Source organism: Juglans microcarpa x Juglans regia, chromosome 1S, assembly GCF_004785595.1.
Source record: "Juglans microcarpa x Juglans regia isolate MS1-56 chromosome 1S, Jm3101_v1.0, whole genome shotgun sequence".
NCBI lineage: Eukaryota > Viridiplantae > Streptophyta > Magnoliopsida > Fagales > Juglandaceae > Juglans > Juglans microcarpa x Juglans regia.
The window spans coordinates 19,449,763-19,477,594 of NC_054595.1; the positions used below are offsets into that span (position 1 = coordinate 19,449,763).

Genomic DNA, 27,832 nt, shown 5'->3' on the forward strand with positions numbered 1-27,832 from the left:
ATATAAGTCTAAGCAATTTTATTTTTTAAATTTTTTAAAATTACAAAAATATCCCTCTAAAAATGATATTTTTTCTCATTTAATAAAGGGTCTGTACATACAGTCCCCAAGTGGGGACTGCAAATAGAATTTCTCCAAATTGAATAGTGGACGGAGTTATGTGAAGCCATCAAAACTGAGTTTAAAGTGTGTTTAGATGTTAAGATGAGTTTAGCACTTTTTATAAGAAATTGAAAAAAGTTGTAAGTCACACGTATAAAAATGTTTTAAAGTGAAAAAAGTTGTAGGTCTCACGTGTAAGAAGATTTTGAGTTGGGATGAATTTAGTAATTTGAGAGTTGGGTGTTTGGATGTTAGACTCAGTTAAAAATAGACTGAACTCAACTGGGTTTAGCTGAGTTTAGAAACCAAACGCAGCCTTAACCCGTGCTTGTTGACAAAATTGTCTTCTACTCTTCGATTAAGGTCTAATGTAAAGTGTAAATTAGGTCTCGTTTGTTTTCGCATATGAGATAAATTGAGATAAAAATTAAAAGTTAAATAAAATATTATTAGAATATATTTTTTTAATATTATTTTTATTTTGAGATTTGAAAATTTTGAATTGTTTATTTTATTTTGTGTGAAAATTTGAAAAAATTGTAATGATTAGATGAGATGAATTGAGTTGAGAAGTTTCGTGAAAGTGAACAAGGCCTTAAGTTCTTTATATCATTATTCATCGTTTAATAATCAGTAATGCTATTTACAGTCTTAAATATATAGTCTCTACTTATTTTCTATGACAAAAAGTGAAGATCATTATTAAAAAAATAATTTTTTTAATTGGGTCTCGTATTTGCTATTTTTTCAAATAGAATACGCGAGTATTACACATCTCAAGACTGTAAATATCATTTTTTTAATAAAAAAAATGATTTATATAGTTTTAAAATATATAAGCACCGTTGACTCCTTTTCAACAAAATTAGTAAGTCACATACCCAGTACCCACATGGGAAAATTTACCTTTTTATAATGGGTCCTACTTTTTTTAATTAAAGGACTGTATGAAAAATTTACACACTCCAATACTATATCTAATATTACTATTTAATAAAAAATAAAATTTATTTATTTTATGAGTAATGTTACATACAGTCGTATAGTCTGCAAGCGTCGTGCAATAACTTTGAAAAAGAGTGGGGTCTATTACTAAAAAATTAGTTTTTTTCATTGAGTAATGCTACATACAGTCGTAGAGTATGCAAACAATGCGTAATTACTTTGAAAAAGAGTGGGGTTCACTATTAAAAATTAGTTTTTTCATGTGGGTTCCATATTTACTCACTTTTTCTAACGAGGTTACGCGGCGCTTGTGCACTCCACGACTGCAAATATCATTTCTCCTTTTTATGTAGATTTTGTATTTACTCACTTTTTTTAAAGAGATTGCACGGTGTTTACATACTCCACGACTGTAATTATTATTTCTCTTATTTTATTTACAATATTACTTCTTATCCTAAGGTGAAGTTTTGATAGTGAGTTTTTTTTTTTTTAAGGAAAAATGCTATCGTTCATTCATCAGATAAACTTATATCTATAATCGGATAGATTTTGGGATGTCTTCATATCAAACATGACATCATAAACTAAAATAATGCATTTGGAGTTCCACAAATACACTATTTCATTTTGTGACTGGTCTGATTTTTACTATTGCTGATACTTTCGACAGATAAAAGTCTAAGAGACAACATTCTCTGTCTAAACAAAGACTCAACCTCACCATTTATAGAAAGAGATGACTCAACCTCTACAGACTAACGTCCGATAAACGAACTATTTTTTTATTTTAATTAATAGAAAAGAAACAAAAAATGAAAGCAGTAAAATAGATACGAAAAATTATGGATTACAATTTGGACCAATTCCGGTAGAGTTTGGATAGTGAGTTGAAATGAAATGAAAGTTAAATAAAATATTATTATAATATTATTTTTTAATATATTGTTATTTTGATATTTGAAAAAATTGAATTGTTTATTATATTTTGTGTAGAAATTTGAAAAAAAAAATGTAATGATTAGGGCCCTTTTGGATATAGACTCACCTCACCTCACCTCACCTCACCTCATCTAATTCAATTAATAATCTCATTGCTATTCACAAATCATCTCAATTTATCTAATCTCTTCTCACTATCTAAACGATCTTTAAATAAGATGAAATAAGATAAGTTAAGATCAACCTTGAATCGGACTTAAATCTTATTGTCTCCAACCATATTTGTTGGCATCACACATCCTAAATGGTTTAAAGCGTGTCCTACCGCGAATGTGACTTGATAGGACAAAATCTAGGATTAACATAACTTCTCTTTACAAGACATATTTTGGCTCATAGCTATTAACAAATCGATGATATTTGCAATGTTCCTCTAGATGGATATTAACGTGAGTGTAATGTCTCCCTCCACACTCAAGATGGCAACAATACAAATTAAAATACAAGTAAAAAATGAAAAAGTCTTTCAGTTTTTTTTTTTTTTTTTTTTTTTTATCCTTATAAACAATTTAGATCTTTTGAACTTGTTACCATATTTTATGTCTTAAAAGTTTTCATCAGGAGTGTAATTTTTTTCATATTAAAAATAAGTAATATGATCATAAACATCAAAAAAGAGGGTGATGGAGATCTTACATATAAATCTAAAATGTTTTATAAAGTTAACAAATAATGCATTTGTTATCCATTATCAAATGGAGCCTTTATTTTGAAATATTGTCTGAGATCTCACATATATATCTAAAAAGGCATTAATTATTACAATGTTCTAAAAAAGTCTAAAAAATGTTGCGTTTACTCATGATATAATGTATGGTTAAATACAAATTAGTACATGAGTTTTCATATTTTAACATATTCATATAAATTTTGAACTTTGCAATATTGATAATTAAGAATAAAAAAAATTTAACAATTAAATATTTTTGTTAATCTCTCGCAAGAAAACTAATAAGAGGATGCCACATGCAGTTCCTTCTTTAATTTTCTAATAAAAGACTGATGGAAATATTGAGGTTGTGTTTGGAAGATGAAATCATCTCAATCAATTTCAAATCAATCATTGATAGGATTTATTACTTTTTCAACTTCCTATAAAATTTAAAATTCATATCAGCTTATTCATACATTCAAACACATATTTCAATCTATTTACATTCAAATACATCTCAATAGGACCTATAAAATACTATTATTTACAAATCAACTTAGATCATCTGATATCATCTCATTATCTAAATATAGCCTTAATTGTAAATTATTTGACTCTCAATAATCAATATTGTGAAAGTTGAAAATTGAGATCTCCATATTATAAAGACGTGAAAACTAAAGAATTAAAGCTATGCTTCGTTATAAAATAAAATAAAAAAATGTTGGAGATATTTGAGAATTTTAAATTTTTGTTTGAAATTTGGCTTCAGAAAAATGAGAGAAAATTTTGAATTTCTGTTTTGAAAAGCATTGTAATTAGGGGTGTAAATTTAAACCGGAAAACTAGAAAATCGGACCGGTTGGTCTGATTTTGAACCGGTCCGGTCCGGAACCGGTTCCTATATTATGAAAACTGGTCGGAACAGGTCCAGTTTCGGTTCCATAGTTTCCGGAATCGGACCAGACCGAACCGGACCGGTTGAAAAAAAAATATATATAAAAATTAATTTTATATATTATACAAAATATTTATATATATAAGTTTTATATATAATATATAATTATATATTAAATTTTTAATTAGGGGTATAACCAGTCCGGTCCGGTCTGGTTTTGAACACAATCTAGGACCAAACCGGTATATACCGGTTTTTCATTTTTCAAAACCAAACTAATCAAACGGTACCCACTGTTAGGAATTGAGGAAGGAGGATAGTGAAAAAGAACAGATTGAGAGAATATGAATGATTGAAAATGATTTCTTTCAGATTGAATCCGTTGTATAGAGAAAAGGTCCTGAAAATATATACATCCCTCAAGTCAATCAGGAGGGCCCTAAAGAATAACCAATTCCTATATTCTAGATACAACAGAGAGACCGTGTGCTATGTGCAGAGAGAAAACGTAACTAACTAATTCTATTGATGTGCTATGTTGTGCTATGTTATGGTGGCTGTTGTGCTGTGCTATGAGGAACATTCTAGATGATCTTAGACAGCTGGCATGAGGGCGTTATCTTTTGTAGTGTGGCTACAGTGCAAGAGTCATGGTGATGCTTGGTCTGGTGCTTGATAGGTAGATAAGTCGTCTAATTAATCTTCTATAGCTTGTGATATTAGTTAAGAGATCTTGGAGTTGTGACTGATTTACAGCCAAGGCGTCCAACATCCTCAAGAATTTCAAAGGTGTATTTCCTTTGACATAAGTGAATACCAGCAACTGATTTAGCTATTTGCAGTCCCAAGAAATACTCCAAAGGCCCCAAATCATTGAGTTTAAATTGTGATTGCAAGTACTTCTTGACAGTATCAATGGCTGTTAAGTCGGAGCTTCCTATGACAATATTGTCTACATAGACCAATAAGGCTATAAAACCATGCTCATCTTTCCTTATGAATAATGAGTAATCAGATTTTGATTGATTGAAACCAATAGTAATGAGAGTGGAAGAAAATTTTGAGTGCTATTGTCAAGAGACTTGCTTAAGGCCATATAGACACTTGTGTAATAGACATACCAACTTTTTGTCTCCATGAGATGACTCCCCCTTAATCTGGAATCCCGGAGGTAACTCCATATATATATATATATATATATATATATATATATATATCTTATCATCTAGATCATCATGGAGGAATGCATTATGCACATCTAGCTGACATAAATGACAACCGTAGATTGTTGTCAAGGCTAGGAACGCTCGAACGGTAGTGAGCTTAGCCACGAGATTGAAAGTTTTTTTATAATCAAAGCCTTCCCTTTGTGTGTAGCCTTTTGCTACCAATCTAACTTTATTTCTCTCTACTGTTTTATCCGACTTAAGTTTCACCATATAAATATACTTACATCCAACAACCTTTTTTCCTGGAGGTAGAGTAGTGATGGTCCATGCCTCATTAGCCTATAAAGCATCTAATTCAACTTGAATTGCATCTCTCCAATGCTAAGAAGTCACAGCTTCATCGTAGGTTATGGGTTCATTAATGAGAGATAGGGAAAGTACATAGGTTTTATGGGAAGGAGATAATTATGCATAAGACAAGTGCTCATGTATAGGAGCGTCAGTAGAGTGATGAGAAGAGGGGTGGGTGGAAGTGGTAGTGGCCAATTGACAGTTATAATCTTGTAAGTGAGTTGGTAATTTTTTTACCCGAGTGGACCTTCTATGAGGATTGAGAGAGGCATCGAGATGCTAAGGAGAATTAGGAATAATTTGTTGAGTGGAGTCCTGTGGCGCCCCCAATCCCCCTTATATAAATACACAGGAATCGAGACGCCAGGATGGTGACAACACGGTCACACATCCCAACGAAGTGCCAGTGTACGTACATGCAACAGTGTACAAATAAAATAACACAGCGGATAGTCAACTAAGTACCAGAATTTATTTACAATCAAACATCAGTAAAAATTTAAATAGCAGTTATACAGTCATCCATAAAAATATAATACAATAGTTTTCAAATAAACAAACGAGTGATCCCAGATCACTCCTCAGGCGGAGCCGTCTCCTTAGGCTCTCCATCCTCCTCCTCATCTGCATCAAAATCTGCGTTACCACAAAATGGTATCGCCAGGTAAGTATGACCTCAAATAACAACGTAATATAAAATGCATTAAATGCAACTAACATGCATGCACATGATGAAATATGCATTTTTTTTCACAAAACATCATTTTTCCCGAAAATGATAATTTTCCAACACACGCCAAAATCCCATTTTAGCCCAAAATATCCGTAAAACATTTTCCCAGAAAATGATTTACCCAAAAACCAACTCGCACTATTTTCCCAGAAAATAGTGAAATAATTCCAAATGCACCATGCATTATTTCCATATGCACCATGGCCTCCCCTATGGACCAACCGCACGTCCTGGCTTCGTAGCGGTGCTCAGTTCCGCGCCCAGCGCGTACATGGCCAAGCACCCACACTACGCAACGAGCGATGCCCAGTTCCGCGCCCAGCGCGTACGTGGCCAGACATCCTCTAGTCCCCGCCAGCAGAAGGACCACGGAGTCGGCACGAGACCATCTCCTCCGATCCCATTGTCGCCCAGCGACAATCCAGGGGACGTTACTCAGTATATTCCGCTCCCGAGTAACCAGAGGAGCTCCACCGAGTTAATGCCCCATCTCGGCTTGGGGTCGTGATACACACGCACCAAAAATCCATTCTCACATGAAAACCCAGTTTTCATAAACACATGAACATGAATGCAATACACGAAAACCCAGTTTTCTTTTACAAACATGATCATGCATGAAATAATGAAATGCATATGTACCAGCACAATATCCAAACCAACAATTACCAATCCAATCAAATACAACCAAACAACTCCAATCACAAATCCATCCGACCCCCGAACTCCTCGGACTCAGTCTGGCATGCCAAAAAATACAGTGAAATGGGTTAGTGCAAAAATACATTTAAATTACGAAAGTTCTTTGGAGAAATACTTACAGTGCAATATAACAATTTCCGAAGGATCACGAAGTTGAAAAATGCGACGTTTGAGCAACACCACAGTGTAAAATACACTGTGGCCGTGGGTCACAAATACCAACTTTCAAACGGAGGCAAACGAAGACCCAAGATTGATAGGGAAGGGCCTAGGGAGGTTGGTGAAGCTAGTGATGGTGGAGGTTGGCCGTGGGTGGCGGCAAAATGGGCGGTAGAAGACCAAAATGCCCAAATCGAAAATGTAGATGGTGGAGCTTCACCGGTGGCGGATCGGAGCTGGGGTTGGGTCCAATGGGTTGCTAAGAGGTCGATGATGATGTGGTAGGAAGATGGTGGCCAATGGTGGTGCGACGGCGGCGCTGGAACGAATGGTGGCCGCGGCTTTGAAGGGCTACTGGTGGTTAACGGCGGCGCGGATGGAGGTGAGGTTGGTGGGGTGAGGTCGCCGGCGGCAGGGGAACACAATGGGGTGGGCGGTGAAGGCCACCGCTGGCTCACGGCGGCGCTGGCATGAAAGTGGCCCGCGGCTTCATGGGGTGCGTGCGGGCTACCGGCGGTGAGGTAGGGGCTGGGATTTGGGGGGTGAGGTCGCCGAAGGGAGGGGGAGCTAGTCGGCCGGGCAGTGTCGCGCACGGCGGCGCGATGACAGCTGTCTGGGTGAAGGTGACGGACGCCCGGGGAGAGAGAGGGGCGCGCGCACGGGGGAGGGGAGAAATAAGGAAGAAGAAAAAAGAAAAGAAAGAAAAGAAAAGAAAATGAGAGGAAGAAAAATGGAGGGAAAAGAAATGAGGTCCAATCCTCATAACTTGGGTCACAAAAATGATCAAATGGAGATGATTTTAAAACCACAAGTTAAATAAAATAATTTAAACGTAATGGTAAATTCGAATTGAAATAATTAAATCCCACAGTAATTAATTAAATATGAAAAACAATTTAAATGCACAACAATAAATAAATATTAAGAAAGCACATAAAAATTAATTTTCACCAATTAAAATCATAGAAATAAACTCATTAAAAATCCAACCAATTTTAAAATACGAGAATAAAATTTAAATAAATAAAAATAATCCTTTAGTAAAAATACACTAATATGCGGGGTGTTACAAGTCCTGATGTGGAGAGGAAGGACGAGGTGAAGAGTCAAGGGAGTGATCAAGAGATAAATAAGGAATGGAAGATTCAGTTTCAAGAGTGGGAGATGAATTGATGTTAGATTGAAACGTAGAATGAAGAGGATAAGAGGAGATTGAATCTGATAGAGCTGGAGGCAGAACCAAATCAGGGAAGGAAGTGGGCAAGGGAGGAGTATTTGTGATAGAAGTTTGAAAAGGAAAGAAAGATTCATGGAAGGTGACATCTTTGGAGGTGAAATTGGTCTGTATAGCTAGATCATAAACTTTATAGCCTTTGACACCAGCTGGATTCCCAAGAAAAATGCATTTCTTAGCTCTAGGATCGAGTTTTGTTCTGTCATGTTTGAGGGTAGAGACAAAACATAAATATCTAAAGACTCTTAAATGATGGTAGGGATGTTTGGATGCAAATAAAACCTCATAAGGAGACTTATTTTGGAGAATAGAGTAAGAATTCTATTAATCAAGTAAGCGACAGTCAAGACGTCATATCCCCAAAATTTAATTGGAAGACATGCTTAGAAAAGGAGGGCTCGTGCAACATAAAGGAGATGTTGATGCTTTCTCTCCACAACTCCATTTTGTTGTAGAGTGTAACACAAGACTTTCGATGTAAAATGCCATGGGAGCTGTAAATTTCGAACATGTTAAATTCTAGTCCATTATCCGATTGAACTTGTTTTATTTTGGCAATAAATTGTGTTTCAATCATGTGGGTGAAAGATTGCAAAAGAGCTATGACTTCGGATTTAAATTTCATAAGGTAAACCCAGGTTACCTGACTATGGTCATCAATAAGAGTTAGAAAATAGTGATGGTCTCGAATGTATGCTTGAGAGTAGGTGCTCCAAATGTCACAATGAATCAAGTCAAAAGGGCAATAAGTAGAGGTAGCACTCAAATGAAACGGTTTCCTTTTTTGCTTAGCCAAGTGGTAAAATGTACATTACATAAGTTCTTTGCAATTTACATCAGAAACTTGAGATTGAATTACATTCATCCTCTGATGAGAATGATGTCATAATCTAAAATGCCAAATATCAAAGTGCTATTCTGCATTAGCGTTGAAGACTTGACTGTTGGAAGAGGAAGTTGAGAGGTTGACATTCTTGCAGCAAAAAGAGCTCAGAAGGAGGAAATAGAGACCATTGTGAACTTTAGCAAGTCCAATCGTCATCTATGAAGAGAGGGCCTATATGAAACAGAGGTTGTTTAAAAAGATGAGAAAAAGAGAAGAGTTGTGAGTAAGTTTGCTAGCAAAAATGAGATTGAAAGTGAAAGTAGGTATACAAAGAACATCAATGAGGATTAAGGACTCAGAAATCTTCACAGTGCCTACATGAGTGACCTTGACTTGAGTCTTTTGGGTAACTGAACATATGTTTGAGTAGTGCGAGTTATAGAGGTGAAAAAGGAAATGGAGTAGACCATCTGATCAGTGGCTCCAATATCAATTATCCATGGTGTGGAATGTGTATCGGGTGGTGAGTGATGCAAGAGAGATGCAAGATGTTGCTTATGATTAGCAAAAAAAATAGAGGAATCCAAAAAACTAGAGAGACATGAGCTTATACCTGCCATGCTGAAAGAATGAAAGTTGTTGGTCACTGTATCTGTGGATGTAGGTAGTAAGGAGTTGAGCTAGTTGAGGATGAAATGTTTCATTGATGATGAGCTGTGACGTCTGAGCATTGGCTAGAGCAATGAGTTGCTGAACTTGAGCTTAGTGAAAGGTAGCCGAGTGCCACTAACATAAATTCTCTCTTGGCCTTGGGAGTGCACCTGGTTTGCTGAGTGCATACCAGTAGACAAACCACCAGAATATCCTAGCTTACTTTTGGTGAACTTGAAGTTTGGTAGGAATCCTGTTTGCCTTTAACACTTTTCTTTGGTGTGTCCAACCTTCCCACAATGATAGCAGGTAATATCATATTTTTCTTTCTTATTGGTTAGACCATGGATGATAGCCAATGCTGAAGATTCAGGGGCTGGCAATATCAGTGTGTGTGCCTGCTTTTGTCTCTTCTCTTGCAAGATCAATGAGAAAGTTTTGTCCAATGAGGGTATGGGATTCATAAGGATAATTTGTCCTCTAATGCTATCAAACGTGTCATTCAACCCTATCAAAAACTTAAAAACATAGTCCATTTGTTAAGTTTCACAAACATTTTTTGAGCATTATAGGTGCAAAGTCCACAAGAGCAATGAAGGAACAACTTATCTGCAAATTCAAAGAGAGAACGCAAAGAAACCCATGTAAAAAATCTATTTTTTCACAAAAAAATACAAAAAACTGAAAACATGCAAATCCATAACATAAAAACAAACATTTAACAACATAAAAAGAAACATAACACCAAAAAGTTAAAACCCACGAGAAAATATATTTTTTCACAAAAAATACAAAAAAGCCACAACATGCAAATCCAAAACATACAAAGGAACGTCATTTGTGCAAATCTGAAAAGAAAAAACCAACAGGCTCATGAGAAAATTTATTTTTTTGCAAACAATATCAAAAATCCATAATATGTACAAACCCATGTAAAATATAAAGAAACTCATGTAAAATCCCCAAACTAACGGCATACAAAAAAAAAAAAAAAAACCCCCCAAAGTGCACAAACCCATGGAAAAATCAACAAACTCATGTAAAATCTCAAAACTAACTGCACAAAAAAAAAAAAAAAAAAAAACCAAAGTGCACAAAAAGACCAAATCTATTTGTTCACAAAAAAAATACAAAAAATCGAGAACATATAAATCGAAAACATAAAACGAACATTTAACAATATAAAAAAGAAACCTAACGCCAAAAAGTAAAAATCCACGAAAAAATATATTTTTTACAAAAAATACAAAAGACTTACAACATGTAGACCCAGAACATACAAAGGAACAACACTTGTGCAAATCTGAAGAGAAAAAACCAACAACCCCACGAGAAAAGTTTATTTTTTCATAAAAAATACCAAAAACTCACAACATGCACAAACCCATGTAAAATTTCCAAACTAACGGCATACAAAAAAACCTAGAGTGCACAAACCCATGAAAAAACCTAACAAACCCATGTAAAATCCTCAAACTAACAACAAAAAAAAAAAGAAAAAACCAAACTGCACAAAACAAACCTGAAGAAATACCCAGAGAACACAAAACATTAAGAGAAGAGAGAAGATAAAGAGATAAAATACTTTACTTTTGGAGAGAGAAGAAGCGATGAGAAGATGAAAAGAAGAGAAGAAAATGAAGAGAGAGAAGATGAAAATAAAATAAAAAGACATTGACACAATACACAAAAGACCAAAAAAAGCAAAGATGAAAAGACAGAGAGAGAATATGAAAAGAAAATAAAAAGACTTTGACACAAAATGTCAAAGACCAAAACACCCTCAAACGGACAAAAAACACCAAAACAAAAGGGAAAAAAAAAGAAAGATAAAACACATAAAAAATGGACCAAATACACGAAGGACGACTAAAATACTGTTCACGCTATCCCCACTTATTTTATATAGTATATATAAATATATATTATAAACAGATAGACATATCAATTCGACAAATGCAATCAGCCTAATCTATGATAAATATATGGCCCCATTGTTGACAAAGAATACATCTTTTTACTACGACTTGATGAGTACAACTTAAATTATAGACAGAAAAAATTACATAATTTAGCGAATATATGATCCCGAATTTATAGAATCAAAGTCAGTTAAAAAGATAACAATAAAGTACACAATTTGGTATTTAATCATAATTTCTATCAGATTTTATATTTATAATGGTTTTAGTTCTCATTATTCAATCAATTTGTTGGGGGTGTTGATCAATATACTGCTATACTATACTTTACTAAAAATATAATGTTGTAGAATCTATTGTAGGCATCTATCTTGACATCAACTCAAATACAAAAGATGATGATCATAAATCTCAGGCTACATCATCCAAGAGAAGAAAAATCTAGAAAAAATATTAATTGAATAATCGTCTCTCATATTAATTCTATCTATTTTACATTGTTTTAAATATATATATACACACATATATATATATATTATATTTTTAATATTGTAAATTGACCATGAAATATTTATTGGTAAAGTGAACTCTTTTATATATGTATGCTCCATTTTATATATATTTGATATACATTTTATTAATAATTGTGGTAGTGATTATGTATATTTACAGTTATACAATTCAGCATAAAACACAGAGGAAGAAAATCATAAAACATATGCTGCATCCAAGAGAAGAAAATAGATAATTGTATCCAAATAAAGTTACTGTCCGCACATTATGCGGGTTATAAGCTCGCTTTAATAATAATAATTGAGTCAAGAGTCAGGACTTGGGAGCGGTGAAAATCCTGCATTATTGGAGACATCAGACATGGATGTCATCGCCATCTGTATCGTTGACAAGGATATACCACCACCTCCACACGATTCTCGCACGCGACGGCTTCGCAATGACCAAACGGTACCAAACGAGTCGAGACGAAGTGGCCCTGGCATTAGCCATTGTCGCGCGTGGCTCTACTCTTGACTCTGTACTACAGTAGTACTACACCTTGTCTGTCCGGTTATATAATTCCAAAAAGGACAAAAAAAATCATGTATTTCATGTTGCCATAATCCTCTCTCTCGTTTCTGTTGGCAAGGGTGATAATTTCATTCCAGTATCACCGTCTGGACTGGGACTAAAGCACTTCCCCAACACTCACCCACCATGTCCAACCAAGCTGGCTGACTCTCGGAGCTGTCGTCTCTTCGCCGCCAAGTCTCCCACTCTCGCTTCCAACTCCATCCGCCGCTGCTCTTGGAATTTGACTGTTAGGGTCGTTCACTGGATTTATGGAAAGCCCTTCGCGACCTCAGCAATCTCCAAACCCTAGGGTTTCCGAGGAAATGGAGGACCCGTCCTCCGATCTCTGGGACTTCAGTGAACTCCTGGATTTCACTGTAGACGAGCACTTCTCCGTCTCCCTTGACCCCGACGATATTCATCCACACCCCATCCCGCAGGAGGATCCCGCCGCTCCCACTTCTAACCGGATCCGAAAGCGTGATCCCAGGCTCATCTGTTCCAATTTCTTGGCGGGTCGGATCCCCTGCGCCTGCCCCGAGTTGGATGAAATGATGGAGATGGAGATGGAGGAGGACGTCCATGGGAAGAAGCGGGCCCGGAGTGTTCGGACGTCTACCCGCAGGCCTCGGGCCGCCGCGCGTTGCCAGGTTCCCGGGTGCGAGACTGATATCAGCGAGCTTAAAGGGTATCACCGCAGGCATAGGGTTTGTCTGCGGTGTGCGCATGCGACCACGGTTGTGCTTGATGGAGTGGCTAAGAGATATTGCCAGCAGTGTGGCAAGTAAGCTCCATCCACATGGTTTCTGAGGTTTCAGATTCTATTTCATACTTTATTGTTCTTCTTCTTTTTTAGATTTTAGTTTTACTTTGGGTCACGGCCGAGTTAGAAGCTAGAGTTTTGCATAAGACGATTTCAACGATGTTTTGAAAGGGTACACTAATAAAGTTGTCATTTATCTTAGATACATAATTATAGTCTGGGTTTATGTATGGAGGAGGCTATATAGACAATTTGTGCGGTTGTGTTATTGTGCATGAGATCAGAGCAGCTTGAATCCTAAGGCTACGTTTGGGTAGTGAGAATACATGAGAAGTATTGAGAATGTTTATGAATAGTAGTGAAAAAGTAATAATAAAATATTAAAAAGTAGGTGAAAAGTAATGAATAGTAGAAAAGTAGGTAAAAAGTAATAATAAAGTAAAGAATAGTAGTGATTGCCAAACACACTGTAAGTCAATTGTTCAGTTTCTTACGTTCTTTTTTAAAAAAAATAAGTATTTAGTTGCTTACATTCAAGTTGCCGCTGCTAAAATACTGTTTAGTTGACAAAAATCATATATGATTCAGGTTGAAAGTTGCTGATTGATCAGTGTTGATTTTACTAATTATACCATATGCTCATGTGCAAAATGGTTGGCAGGTTTCACATCTTATCAGATTTTGACGAAGGTAAACGTAGTTGTCGAAGAAAATTAGAACGCCACAATGTTAGACGGCGAAGAAAGCCAAGTGATTCTAGAGTTGCAGCGTATAGTGAGCCTGAAGGGGCCATGCAAAGTGAGCATGTCCCTTGTGATGGTGAAGCAGAAAAAGGTACCAATTTGAATCAATTCAACTAGTTTCTATCTATGTGATGGACAGAGCATATATATTTAAGTGACTGTGGAGAAAAGTTGCACATTCTACCATGATAAAACATTTACTAGTATCATATATTGTCTATGGTCTAGATGGTTTATGCTCGAGCAGCCCAATGGCTGAAATGGAAGCAGTCTTGGAGTCTGAAGATGTACGAGTTACCACTCTCTGCTCAGATCTTAATTCCCAGAACATGCATTGTGATACTGTTGCATCTTTTGTGGCTTCTGGTGAAACCCAGATGCATGGAGAAAAAGATAATACCAAATGTTCTCTATCTCCATTGTACTGTGACAATAAGACTGATTACTCATCTGTGGTGGGTCTCCACTGACTGCTATGTTAGCCACATTGCCTTTTTTCCCCTTAGTTCACAGGAGGAGCTATCCTGGAGATGTACTGATCCATATATGATTGTAGTGTCCGACAGGTCGGATCTCGTTTAAGCTTTATGATTGGAACCCAGCAGAATTCCCTAGAAGACTGCGGCACCAAGTATTTAAAGCATTATTATTGCAGTTTGATATTTTGAAAGGGATCAGATCACTTTGCAGTCATAGATACAAATAATTGGTTAATATGTATGTACATTTATCTGCAGATATTCCAGTGGTTATCCAGTATGCCGGTTGAGTTGGAGGGGTATATTCGCCCTGGATGTACAATATTAACTGTGTTCATTGCGATGCCAATGTTTATGTGGACGAAGGTAAAGGTTTAACTGGATGCTTTCTTTATGAATACTTAGACTGTTATGGTGAGCTAGTGCCATTAATTTGGCACAGCTCTCTTGCTTGGGCAATCAACTATGACGATAAGGGAGGTAGTTCAAGTCGAGGGAGGACCAAAGGGAAGACAGAACCAATTGTATATTGTTAGTAGGACCAGTGTGTTGGGGAATTTACAATGACTTGGTATATGGGCAAAATCTGGTTTGGTGGGATAGGCATTGGTGCACTGGTGGTGGTTTGGGGCTGGCGCATTTTTGGGCTTGGGCTAGGGCTTTGTTACGTTCATTTTCCTAGATGGGTTTGTTGTTGGGCTAGGGCTTTGTTGGGTTTATTGTTCCTTGTATCTTTTTTGCATCCCAACTAGGTGTTTTCTCTTGTATACATCTAGTGTACTTGGCTGCGCCTATTGGTATTAATAAATTTTTACTTGTCAAAAAAAAAAAAAAAAAAAAATTTGGAACAGTTCTGTCATATATCTGCATATATATTATACTCACCATTTCATGTTCATGTTGTCCCTGGAGAATACAAGTATACTTGGTCTCATGCATTTGTCTTAGATCGTCTTGTTAGATTCTCCTAAGAATCAAGAAGACACATCTATGATATCTTTATATTTAGTTGGATTTTCTTCATATGTTTTAACACAACTAGAGAAGAATATTTACATATACATGTCATTGTGGCTCATAAAATTCTTTCTGTCCTCTCAATATCTTGCCTTTAACACGCCAATCTTTTGGCTGCTCAACCGGTGCGAAATTTTTTTGAATTTATTCAGATTTTAATGTCCACTTTGAAACAAGGAAAATATTTAACTGATAAAAAAAGGTCTTTTGGCTGGTCAAATTTTGATCTGCTTATCAGCCAATCTAAGTAAATCATTAACTTATGTACTATTGGATTCGGGCTCCTCATTACAATCCTGATTCAGTTTAAAAGCCAAGGTCTATTTTACATTACCTTTAGTTTAAAAAGAAAACCGGGGTTCAAACTTAGGGCTGTTCCTCCCATGTTAAGTAATAAATTTTACTAAAAGTTTAAGTTGATGGGAAGATATGAATGTACCTTTTTTTTATCAGTTAATAAGAATTTTATTAAAATAGCCATAGCCAAGTAACGGGACATATACAAGAGCAACACCCATGCATGAGAATGTACCCATGTAACTAATACTTCAACACTAGATTCTTATTAAAAAAGAAAATCAATGCTGGATATATTTCTTGTTATCATTTCACTTGTGAGTTTTCTTTTGATAAGTATTTCGCATGTGAAAATTGAGTATGCTTGTATAGGATTTTTTTTTAGTTCAGTTTTTGAGGTAATTTTTTAAGATGGTTTTTTAATGTTTGTGAAAATGGTGGAACCTGTTGAAAATATAATTGAAAAGAAATCAATTTGGATTTTCTGAAAGTGATTTGGGTTTGGGTTTTTATTTTTTATCATGGAAACTGATGCTTATGATTAGGGGATTATTTTTTGGAGATGAAAATTTATTTTGGATTTTAAAATGTGTTTGGATTGAAAGTTGAACTATCCAAACATAGCTAAAGTCTCATGCTAAATGGATGAAGAAATTATAGAATCCTATAAGTGTATGGTATAGGATTTTGTGCGATCAAACAAAGGTGCTGTTCCAATCTATAAAGTATAATAAGTTGTCAAGCTGTCACAAATTGTTTCTACTTGTCTGTTCAATTTGTTCTATTTACATTAATTTATAAAATTAGTGAAGTCTGCAAGACTAGACTAAATGTTTCTTGAATGCATCAAACAGTTATCTAAAGATCCTCTATCATATCTCCATGACTTTGTCATCTCCCCTGGAAGGATGTTATCTGGAAGAGGCACTATACTTGTTTTTATCAATGATAAGATTTTCCGGGTTATGAAAGGTAAGTTTGTGACCATACGTGTTGCTACATAATACTTGTGAAATTTGAAAACTGATTTCTTTTTTAGCGTAAATAGTTCATCAAGTGAAGTTCATAATCAGCCCAATTAATGCATTCAACCCAAGCCCTTTTGACATGAGTTGAACAATTGAATTGGCATAGGGGGAACTTCTGTGATGAAAGTCAAGGTGGAAGTGCGAGCCCCGAGACTTCACTATGTTCATCCTATATGTTTTGAGGCTGGAAAACCCCTGGAGTTTGTCGCTTGTGGAAGTAATTTGCTACAATCTAAACTTCGGTATGCCATTGAGCTTTATATATGATCATAAATATAGCTTTCCCCTCGGGTTTCATTGTTGTGTTTATTTTATTTGCTCGGTTGTTTTTAATGAACAAAAAGGTAGGAGGGAGCAACTAGAGGTGGCTTCCCTACTTGGGCGTGACCATGTGTCCATGATAGAAACCTTACCTGCTGGGCACTGGACAAGAGGGGCCTAGACTGCAGAAAGTCGTAGATGCTCCTCAAGTGGGGGTTGGGTTTGAGCCATAGCTTAGATTTTAGCCTTGCTAGGGAATTCAATGAATCATTCGGTGGCTAATACCAATAGTTTAAGATGAATCCATATTTTGGATCGAACCCTAGACCTAGTATATACCAAACAACTTAAGAGTAACCCAAAGACCATTGAGCCACCACCCTTAGTGGTTATTGCTATGTTAATACGTAATTAATATGGAAAAATCTTTCTTTTGGGTGCTGGGGTGTAGGATGTTTTGATCCACCCTTTCTATACCATAATGAGTGGCTCAGCTACCAAATGCACAAACTTAAAGGAAAAGAAAACATCTTAGGGTACGTTTGGAATTTAAACTCCTCTCAATTCATCTCAACTCATCATTACAACTTTTTCAAATCCCAATGTAAAATATAATAAACAATTCAATTTTTTCAAATTTTAAAATAATAATAATATTAAAAAAATAATATTCTAACAATATTTTATCAACTCAACTCAACTCAGTTCAACATCCAAACGTAGCCTTAGTCCTCTTAAAGTAATCAACACACAAATTGGAAGCACATGCTTTTTTCTATAATAAAGGGTACTGTGTGAAGATATTGCTTTGGTTTATGGAATAAACATATGGTATGGGACATGAATCATTTTTTTATTGGTAAAATAAAATTTTATTGAACCGAATGGATAGGCTTAGCCCAAGTACACAGAAAAGTGTTCAAGAGGAAACACCTAATTAAGCATTAGGTGCTAGAAATAGAAATAAGAAAATCATGAAAACTAGCTCCATTGAAATCTATAACAAATGCCCATAAAAATAAAGTGTTGTAAAAGAACCTTCTGAGTTCTTCCAAAGAGCATTCCCTATTTTAAAAACTCCGACCATTTTGCTCCCTCCAAATGCACCACATCAGACATAAGTGAACCATCTTCCATACAACTGCGAATTGGGAATTACCCTGAAGGTTGCTCTTGTTGGAAAGGAGATCCACCACCCTTCTAGGGCATTACCCATGCAAGTCCAATCCTGATGAAGTGTCATCCCACATGGCCCTAGCTACCTCACAATGAAGCAATATATGGTCCACAAATTCATCACTTCTCATACACACACAACACCAATCAACAACTACAATCATTCCTACAGTTATCTATGGGGAGGATTTTCCCAAGAGAAGCAGTCCAACGAAAGAAAGCAACCTTTAGGGGCACCTTACTACTCCATATACCTTTCCAAGGGAAAGGGATACAATGCAAGTGAACCACTCACTGTGGGACAAAGGGAGCGTCATTCTCATTATAATATATTTATGGAAGTGGCGTGGAGGGTATAATTCATTGATTCTAAGCAATCATGTGTGATCATCTATGATTAAGCAGGTCATCTTCAATCTTTAAACGATTATCTCGTGGGTTTCTTTAACAGCTCGAGAGTGTTGCGCCAAAGAGATCCACTATCACCCCTCTTATTTGTTATTGTCATGGAGGCATTAAGCAGAATGATGTCGACTTCAGTGGAGGGTGGTTTTTTCTCAGGTTATTCAGTGGGGGATACTAACCACGGTGCTACCATTATATCGCATCTTTTTTTTGCAGATGATATGCTGTTATTTTTGTGAGGCAAACCCAGGTCATCTTCAATCTTTAAAGGTTATTATGCTATGTTTTGAAGTGGTATCCGGGTTAAAAATAAATATCTCAAAAACGGAGATGGTTGCTGTGGGTAATGTCCATAATGTCAGGGGGCTGGCTAATATATTGGGATGTGCGGCCTCTTCGTTGCGTATGAAGTACCTTGGCTTACCGTTGGGGGCATCATTCAAAGCTAAGACTATTTGGGATGGAGTGTTAGAGAAAATAGAGTGTAGGTTGACTGGGTGGAAACGGGTGTATTTGTCTAAAGGGGGTTGGATTACATTGATAAAGAGTACCCTTTCCAACCTTCCCACCTATTTCTTGTCATTATTTCCTCTTCCTGCTAGTGTTGCCTTGTGGATTGAGAAGCTTCAATGAGATTTTTTTGTGGGGTGGACTTGGAGATGAGTTTAAGTTCCATTTAGTTGGGTGGGACGAGGTGTGCTCTCCCTTGAGGGGTGGTGGATTGGGGGTTCGTAATGTGAGGGCCTTCAATAAGGTTCTTCTTGGGAAGTGGCTTTGGAGATATAATTATGAGAGGGAAGCCTTATGGAAGATGGTGATTGATAGTAAGTATGGGAGTACAAGGGGGGGTTGGTACTCTCATGAAATTAGGGGGGTGTACAGGGTGGGGTTATGGAAGCATATTCGGAAAGGTTGGTGGTCTTTCTCTTGCAACACTAGGTTGTGTATGGGGGATGACCATAGAATTAGTTTTTGGCATGACGTTTGGGTTGGAGATATGGCTCTTGAGGATGTCTACTCCGCTATTTTCAGAATTGCAAGGGAACAAGATGCCGTGGTGGCTGAATTGAGGGATATTAATAATGAGGCGCAGCAATGGAATGTTAGTTTTATTCGGGAGGCCCATGATTGGAAAGTAGGAGTCATGGTGGAGTTCTTTAACTTGCTATACAACATTAGTCTTGCTGTTACAACGGAGGATAAACTGGAGTGGCGGCCTTCCATGAAAGACAATTTTTTTGTACACTCCTTTAATGAGACACTTACTGCCCAAGGTAGGAATCACTTTCCTTGGGCGAACATTTGGGGGAGTAAAGCACCTACAAAGGCTGCTTTTTTTGCTTGGACAATAGCTTTAGGGAAGATACTTCTTGTTGATAATTTAAGAAAACGTGGGCTTATCATCATCGACTGGTGCTATATGTGTAGAAATAGTGGTGAAACAGTGGATCATCTACTTCTACAATGTGAGTTTGTAAGGGCCATATGGAATTATTTTTTTAGCAAAGTGGAATTAGCATGGGTTATGCCGAGAAGGGTGGTTGAACTTCTAGCTAGCTGGAAAAGGATCATGGGGACACCACATATTACAACTGTGTGGAGGATGGCTCCCATTTGTATTTTTTGGTGTATCTGGAGAGAAAGAAATGATAGAAATTTCGAGGATCGTGAGTGCTTCTTGGAAGAGTTTAAGAGTTTCTTCTGGAAGACTTTATTTATGTGGGCCATCGCTTTAGATTTAAATGGTCTCAGTTTCCATGATTTCCTTGTAACCATTTCTAGTTCCTAAATAGGTGTAATCACATGTATACTGCTTGTGTACTTGGGCTATACCTATCTTTATATCAATGAAATATCTTCTTACTTATCAAAAAAATCACCTATGATTAACATATGCTTTACCTATTAAAGCAGATACTAGGTCAGATATCTTATGGTGGGGTGGAGTGGAGTGGTTTTAGATGATTGATTATCTTTTCTTCCTGCATCTTAGAATGCGATGGTGGATGCTCTGTAAAGCAATCAAACTCTATAATCCCTAGCAACTGGATCCCAATTACTTTTTGTTTATAACTATTGAAGCAATTGGTTTCTGGTTGCATTAATAGCAATTAGCAAGGGATAGATAATAACTGAAGAGTTCTGTCGCCCACTTCTTATAATTTTTATCTTGTATGTCAACCCTTTTATGTATCTTGTAGTGATGGCCTTGGTGATGGACTCCAATCATCAAATATATCAGTTTCAGACACAGTTTTCTTGAACAATGCTACCAATATTAGCGTAGGAAAACCCATGATAGGTGGAAGATTTCCAATAAACCAGTAATGAAGATGCACCACCTTAAAACCGATCACATGCAAGAAAATTTTCAACCACTTGTTTGGCCACTTTCAAATGCCCACATAGACCTTGTACACAAGTTATATCAGTGACCAGTCACTCCATATCTCTTGAATAATATATAGAAAATTTTCTCTCCGTACATAAAACCCTAAGGAAACCGCCGCCAGCCTTGTTGGCGAGTGACCTCTCACTGACGTCATAGACAAAGTCGACGGGCCCCGACGACTTCCTTTAGGGCCGGCCGGTGTCGGTCCAGAGGAGAGAGAAAACACTATGAAGCGTGAAAACCCTAAGGAACCAGATTTGCCGCCACCCACCCTTGCCGGCGAGACACACTGCACCGTTGTCACAGATAAAGCCGACAGACCTCGGCGACTTCGCTGAGGGCTGTCCGGCATCGGTCCAACCTCCGGCGTCCTATATATCCCTGTATTGTCTCTCAGAGTACTCCGACGATCCTCCTGAAGGCTCCGTTGGTCATGTCATCAACTCTGAAGGCTTCGGCGTCTCCTATGAGCACGATTTGCAGCTCGAAAGACAACTCTCCAGTGCTTGCAGTGAGCACAACCTGGAGTCCAGTGCAGTGCTTGCAGCTCCCAACAATTTTCTGATGTCTCTGAGATGATGAATGGTTGCTGAAGAAGGGGAGTGGGCTAGTATGGGTTCTTCTATGGAGTTGGTCATAGAATCTAAATCTGTTACATTGGTAAAGGAGGGGAGCATGTTGGCCATTACTGAAAGGAGTCGAAGGGTGATATCTAAGTTGGTTATGGGTTCGACAACAGTACAATGGCTGGCCAAGGCCATAGAAGTGTGCACTAAGGATAAGAAACAAGATTTTTTCTCCACTGTCAGGGAAGGTCGACGCAGTTTTATAGCTCATCGCTGCTCGAATGCTCGCGGACATTATATGGCGGTGGAGGAGTATGGTGGTGGGAGGAGAAGGAATTTTATTTTCATTCCTGAAGAGGGGGGCAGTGGCTGGAGAAGGATGGGGAAGGTGCTGCGTCATTTTTCCTTTGGCAAGGGAGGGAGTGACGGCTTGGAAGGACAAGGTGCTGCAGGTGGTGTGACAGGGAGGGAGAACTTGGAGGTGCATAAAGACCCAAGTACATCCTTAGTGGCGAGGCAATCCTATGCGGCAGCTCTAAAGACGGGACATGCTTCAGGGGTTCAAAGTGTGGGGGGTCTGCCAATCACGCCTCAAGACCTGCTTGTCGAGATGCACAATTATCTAAAGGAGGTGGAAACCCAACTTGTCGAGTTGAAGGCAACGATAACTTTCTTGTCTACGAAAATAGATCAGATTTCAGCTGGAGGCAGCAGGGTGGTAAGAAACATGATAGGCCCGAATCCTTTAAACTTAGAAAAAGGAAAACGGAAGATCGGATTCGGCCCTGCCCTATAACCTGATCCAGGAGAGTATGACGGGTCAAAAGGAAATCTGGGTTATTTGAAGCAGGGTCTACATCGGGTATTGGCGTAGAGACATCAATAATGGAATGTCATTCGCCTCGTGTAACACAAGATAGATCGATAGTCGGTATTACACCCTTGGTCCCTAAAGAAACTATGCCTCCCTCGTCAGAGTTGAAGGAAAATGGTGTACTGCCGAGGTCTGAAGGAGATGTAGGATCCGCTATCACCCTAGAGGTGAAGGGACTTGCTGTCACCCCAGAATCTCCAATGGGGACCCCGATACCATTGGAGAGAACCAAAGGAGTTACTGGAGAACCAATGGGTTTAGCGTTGGTGCCTTGTGTAGAGGAATGTTTGGAGTCGGGAGTGCAGTTTGATGGGGATATTGTGGCTCCCCTAGTCTCTCTTCCTCTAATAGCGGATTGGATTTTGCCTAAAGTGAATGAGATTTAGCAGTTCGTGGGAATTTCACACGGAGCATGTGAAGACCAATTTAACGAATTAATTACTACGATCGAGGCAAGCCGCACACTTGAAACCAAATCAAGTTTCAAGAAAAACAGGGAGTTACAATGTCTTATTTCGGCAATCAACTACGATGTTAAAGGTGGTAGTTCAACTAGAGGGAAGTCTAAAGGGAGGGCATTGCGAAGACGGGAATCAAGGTGTTGGGGTTGGTGTTCGGGTAGAGTTTTAGTTCTACAGGAAACAAGGGATTGGGGTCGGGTTTGATGTACTTTGGGTTGGTTTTTTTATGGGCTTTTTGGGTCATTAGGGCTTGTTGGGTCATTTTGGGCAATATGTTTTCTTGTATACATTCAGTGTACTTGGTTTTGTTTTTGATATATACAATATTTATACTTATAAAAAAAAAAAATAATATATAGAAAATTCTCTATGCCCTAAAATGTTGTAGCATTGACTGAGCAAAGCTGCTTTGCAGTAGTGAAGGAAAAGCCTTTCAATTGCATGTGCGCACAGCCTGTCAGGCCTTGTATCTTCAACCGAATTTATATTCTAATAAAACTTCTGCTTGTTGAACGTGTTCCTATGAGTAAGAAAACAATTATCAACCTTTCTCCTTTTAATAATTAAAGGGATTATTTCTTGTATACATCATTTGTACTATGGTTGTGCCCCTCTGTGCTTTTAATGAAATGAAATTATTAAAAAAAATTATCAAAATCCTAAACATAGTCATATTCATCACAGCTACTGTTCACTTTAAACCTGAATTGGGCTAGTCAAAATTATTATTTTACTATATTCATGAGCCTGATGAGCTTCCTACCAAGCCAACCTGAGCTGACACATCTGCAGCTTTTGTCAAAATTGGGAGAACATAATAAGCGATGCTTTTTGGAATCTTTTTGTTGTCTCCCCCTATCCTTATTAGGTGCCATTCAGTTTTAACATGCCATAATCATGTATATATCTTGTCAGTGTTTGTTTTAGATATTCTCGATTAACATTTCAACGCACTTTTCATGTATTGTAAAAGGTATTTATGTAATTGAACAGTGAAATTTGATAACATAAGGCTTAAGAAGGTTTTGGTGCCAGGTTTCTTGTATCTTTTGCAGGAAAGTATCTTGCACTTGATTATTGTGTTTCATCTCTACATGGTCAGACCGAGGGTGATACTGCTTCTAGCTGCAACCATCAGTTGTTCAAGATATTTATTCCATGGACTGAAAAAGATCTCTTTGGTCCTGCCTTCGTGGAGGTAGGTGTTTTGGATATTTTTATTTTATCCTGGGTTTTTTTTTCTTCTTCTCATTTTACCTTGGTTTTGTCTTGTACATACTGACATCCACAAAGGCATATTTCATGTTTCTTTAAGATTTCGTTAGAGAAAGGTTGGTTTTTCTGAAGTGTTTGCAACAAAAGTTACTGCTACAAAACTTCTTATCAATGAACCTATCGTTATGGAACATAACAATTGTATCTAGGATCCTGTCTGTATACTTCTTCTGTATGTATTATATCTTGGATGTATTAAGGAGATATTTGCTTTTGGGCTATGCCTATTTACTTGGCAATAAAATTCTCTTATTACTTGTAAAAAAAAGGAGATATTTGTTTTTCAAATGTGCATGAGATATTTCAAACATGTATTGGTTTTTCTGGGACATATGTGTGCGATTTTTGTTGTATATTGTGTAAACTAAAAATGGCCTGGTGAACTGTCGTAAATTCGTAATGTATGCATTGAATTTACCTCATTTCTATTTGCATGGCTCTACTTTCCATATATGCCATGTGGGATTGCTTCTGTATCTATAGTTAATTTGGCAGTGATGCTCATGAAGTCTTGTGACTTGATGTGAGCTTTAAGTATTCTGTGCTGTCACTTCCAGGATGTTTTGGTAGCATAGTCCATGATTGTTACACCAGATTCTGCAGATGGATGCAGTAATCAGTTACAGATAATGGTGGATTTATTTTGTTACAGAGATATTGTTTAGCTACATGAATATGACCGTGATGGAAATGTTGTTTAACTGGTAACTCTGTATTTTTTTAACCTAACGATAAATCTATTTTATAGGTCGAGAATGAATCTGGCTTATCAAACTTCATTCCAATACTCATTGGAGACAAAGAAATTTGCAATGAAGTGGAGATGTTACAGCAGAAGGTTGATGCTTCTCTTTTCCTGAAAGGATCAGACTTTGCGGCTATTGTTCCTCCATCTGACGCGTCTGAAGTTTTTGCATTGAGACAGTCAACATTTGATGAGTTTCTTTTAGATATAGCGTGGTTACTTAAGCAACCTGCATCGGAAAATTTTCAACATTCTATCACTGCTACGCGGATTCAAAGACTTAATAATCTATTGAGCTTTCTGATATCTAACGATTCCACCACAATTTTAGAGAAACTGTTGGAGAAACTGAAGATTGTTCTGAGTAACATGAACGCTGACAGCATGGTTAATGGCAACTGTGATGCTGATTTGGGTTTACTAGAAAAATACATAGACAATGCGAGAGATAATCTTCACAGAAAATATAAGAAAAGTGGAAGTTTAGTGCTGCAATCAGAATATGTGCCAGAAGGGGAATATGTTTCTCAAAGCCGCTCCAAAGATAATGAGCTCTTTGTCTCAGTCATCAGCCAGGTGAGGACTTCTTTCTTGTGCTTGAGCTTTTGCTGTTTGTGACCCTGGCTTGCACATTCAAGATTTAGGAACTAATCTTATTGCCTAATATATATGTGAATATGGATGTAAATATTTATCTTTTGTTCATATTTCTACTTTTTTTTTTTGCTTACTATTGTTCATATTTTTACTTGTTTATAATACACATCACAAAAAACAATATTTTTCTAGTGGGTGAATTTATAGGTTAAATAATATATGAAATGGGCAAAATGCATCAACACCTTTTGCTGGTGTTTTATCTATACCCCTTTGATTTTTAAATTAACCGTTATGCTGTCACCATATATCATTTCAATGGATATGTTCTAGCTACTTAACTTTCTGCTTGGAAAATATTTTAGAAGTCTCTTATTTTTCTTAGAGATTTACAAACTGTGTTTTCCATCTAGTCTGCTACGGTGATATGTATTGAGAGCTTTCTAGGTTTTTTCTTTTAGAAGTACTTTCTAGTTATCAAATTATGATGTCTGAAAACTTGAGAGATCATCTGTCATATTTGTATTTTCTTCTCCAACTGGCATTTATTTCTTTGCTCCAAGTGATTAATTAGGATCTTCTTTTTCAGGATACAGAGTTGGTAGCAAATGCAAGGTTGGGAGTACAGACATGCTCAACTTCTAGTAGAAGTAGAAATGTTCCCCTGTTGAATAGAGAGGTAGTCATGAAAGTTAACCATATCAAGGGATGGCCTAGAAAGTCGTGTGGTCGCATCGGTTCTGGGGCAATCTTCAGCTCTCGCCCCGGTATTTTTGTAATTTCCTTTGGTGCTGCTTGTTTAGGGATATGTGCCATTCTCCTTCATCCTCACAAGGCTGGAGAATTTGCAGTATCTATCCGCAGGTGTTTGTTCAACAGAATCTAGACAAATAATGAAAGTTGGAGGTCTCTGAGCCAAAAAAATGCTGTTGTTCATCTGTAAGTATCCATTGTATACTATCACCAGATTCAGAAAAGCTATTTAAACCTTTGGCTTCTGACTCTGCTTTTTGCATGGGAAGCTTGATATCAGAGTGCTAATTGCCTCTGCAGCTTCGGTTAAATGCTTTCATGTGCAAGGGTTGATTAAGGGTGGGGACAATAGGGTCGACCATCCCCATTGAAAGTCAAATAAGTTTGTGAATAATGTAACATGTATTTACTAGTTCTGAAAACTTTTTAGATTTTTTTGCTGCAATTTTGAATAGTTCTGGCCCTTCTGGGTATCAGTTCAATATTCTGATGTATTTCTAATGTTCAAAGTCGTTCCCAATAGTGGCTGAGTTGTACAGATCTTCAGACAGGCAAATACCATTGATGTAGTCCAAGGTCGCCGTAGACGATAACAATTGGAGACCTAAAGATTTGTCATACAATTTAACTTGAGTACGGACATTTTGATAATTCATAATTTTATGTAGTTGGATTCAGTTAAGATAAAATATTAGGGTTGCACAGGAACCGTCCAAACCGGTCTGAAACCGATCAGACCGGCTGCTAGAGCATGGAACTGTTTGAAACCGGTGGAGAACCGGTTGGCGTGCGGTAGCAAATAGAGAACACCGATATTGGCTAGTTCGGTAGTTCGGTGCCGGTTCGAGCTTGGTTTAAACCACTGAACCGGCCAATTAAAGAAATTATATATATATATATATATATTTTTCTATATTCTGTATTCAAAACGATGTTGTTCTATTTAAATTTAAGTGGAACGGCGTCGTTTTAAGCATGTAGTATTCTTTTAAACACAACTAAAACGACGCCATTTAGTAAATCAAACCAAACGGCGTCATTTTATTAATAACGTATTAAAAAAAAATTTAAGTAGCATGACGTCGTTTGGTTTTAGCGTTGTTTTGAAATAAGGTCATCTTCTTCCTCCATTCTTCCCTCATTCACTTCTTATCCTTTCTTTCTCTCTCCTCTGCAACACAAAAATTAAGCATCGGTTGGAGTCGATTTTGTCCAAAAATCACGCCGAATGAGCAGTTTTCACCCCTATAAAATATCCAAAATATAAGCTCATTTCAAATTCACTAGTATGGACTTTATGTGCAAGGCGCGTATGCTCGGTTGAAAGTTCTATTTTTGTTACATGGAGGGCAATTAAAGGATTAAAGTAAATAAAAAGTATTGTATAGCTGAAATCATCGATTCTTACATGCAATATTTCTTGTAATATTGGACGACTAATGTGTGTTTTTCAAGCTGAAGCCTGAGATCCTTGACCAAGGTGGGGTGAATATGAATGTGGTGTTAGATGCTTCATTTTTTTATGCGGCTCTCTCTTTCCAGGCCCGCTCCTCGAGGCTTGTTTGAAAGGTTTTGGTTGTTGTCAC

The 27,832-nt window shown here is 37.2% G+C and overlaps 1 protein-coding gene across 1 annotated transcript; it reads left to right on the plus strand.

Annotated features, from left to right (window-relative positions):
• The first annotated feature begins 12,433 nt into the window (after positions 1 to 12,433).
• Positions 12,434 to 26,755, plus strand: LOC121246758 (squamosa promoter-binding-like protein 7). The gene is made up of 10 exons (XM_041145022.1): positions 12,434 to 13,198; positions 13,839 to 14,011; positions 14,149 to 14,375; positions 14,477 to 14,551; positions 14,658 to 14,765; positions 16,568 to 16,685; positions 16,848 to 16,983; positions 23,912 to 24,074; positions 24,900 to 25,472; positions 26,083 to 26,755. The coding sequence occupies exons 1-10, from the start codon at positions 12,684 to 12,686 to the stop codon at positions 26,377 to 26,379; spliced, it is 2,385 nt and encodes a 794-aa protein (XP_041000956.1). The 5' UTR covers positions 12,434 to 12,683; the 3' UTR covers positions 26,380 to 26,755.
• Positions 26,756 to 27,832: the final 1,077 nt, after the last annotated feature.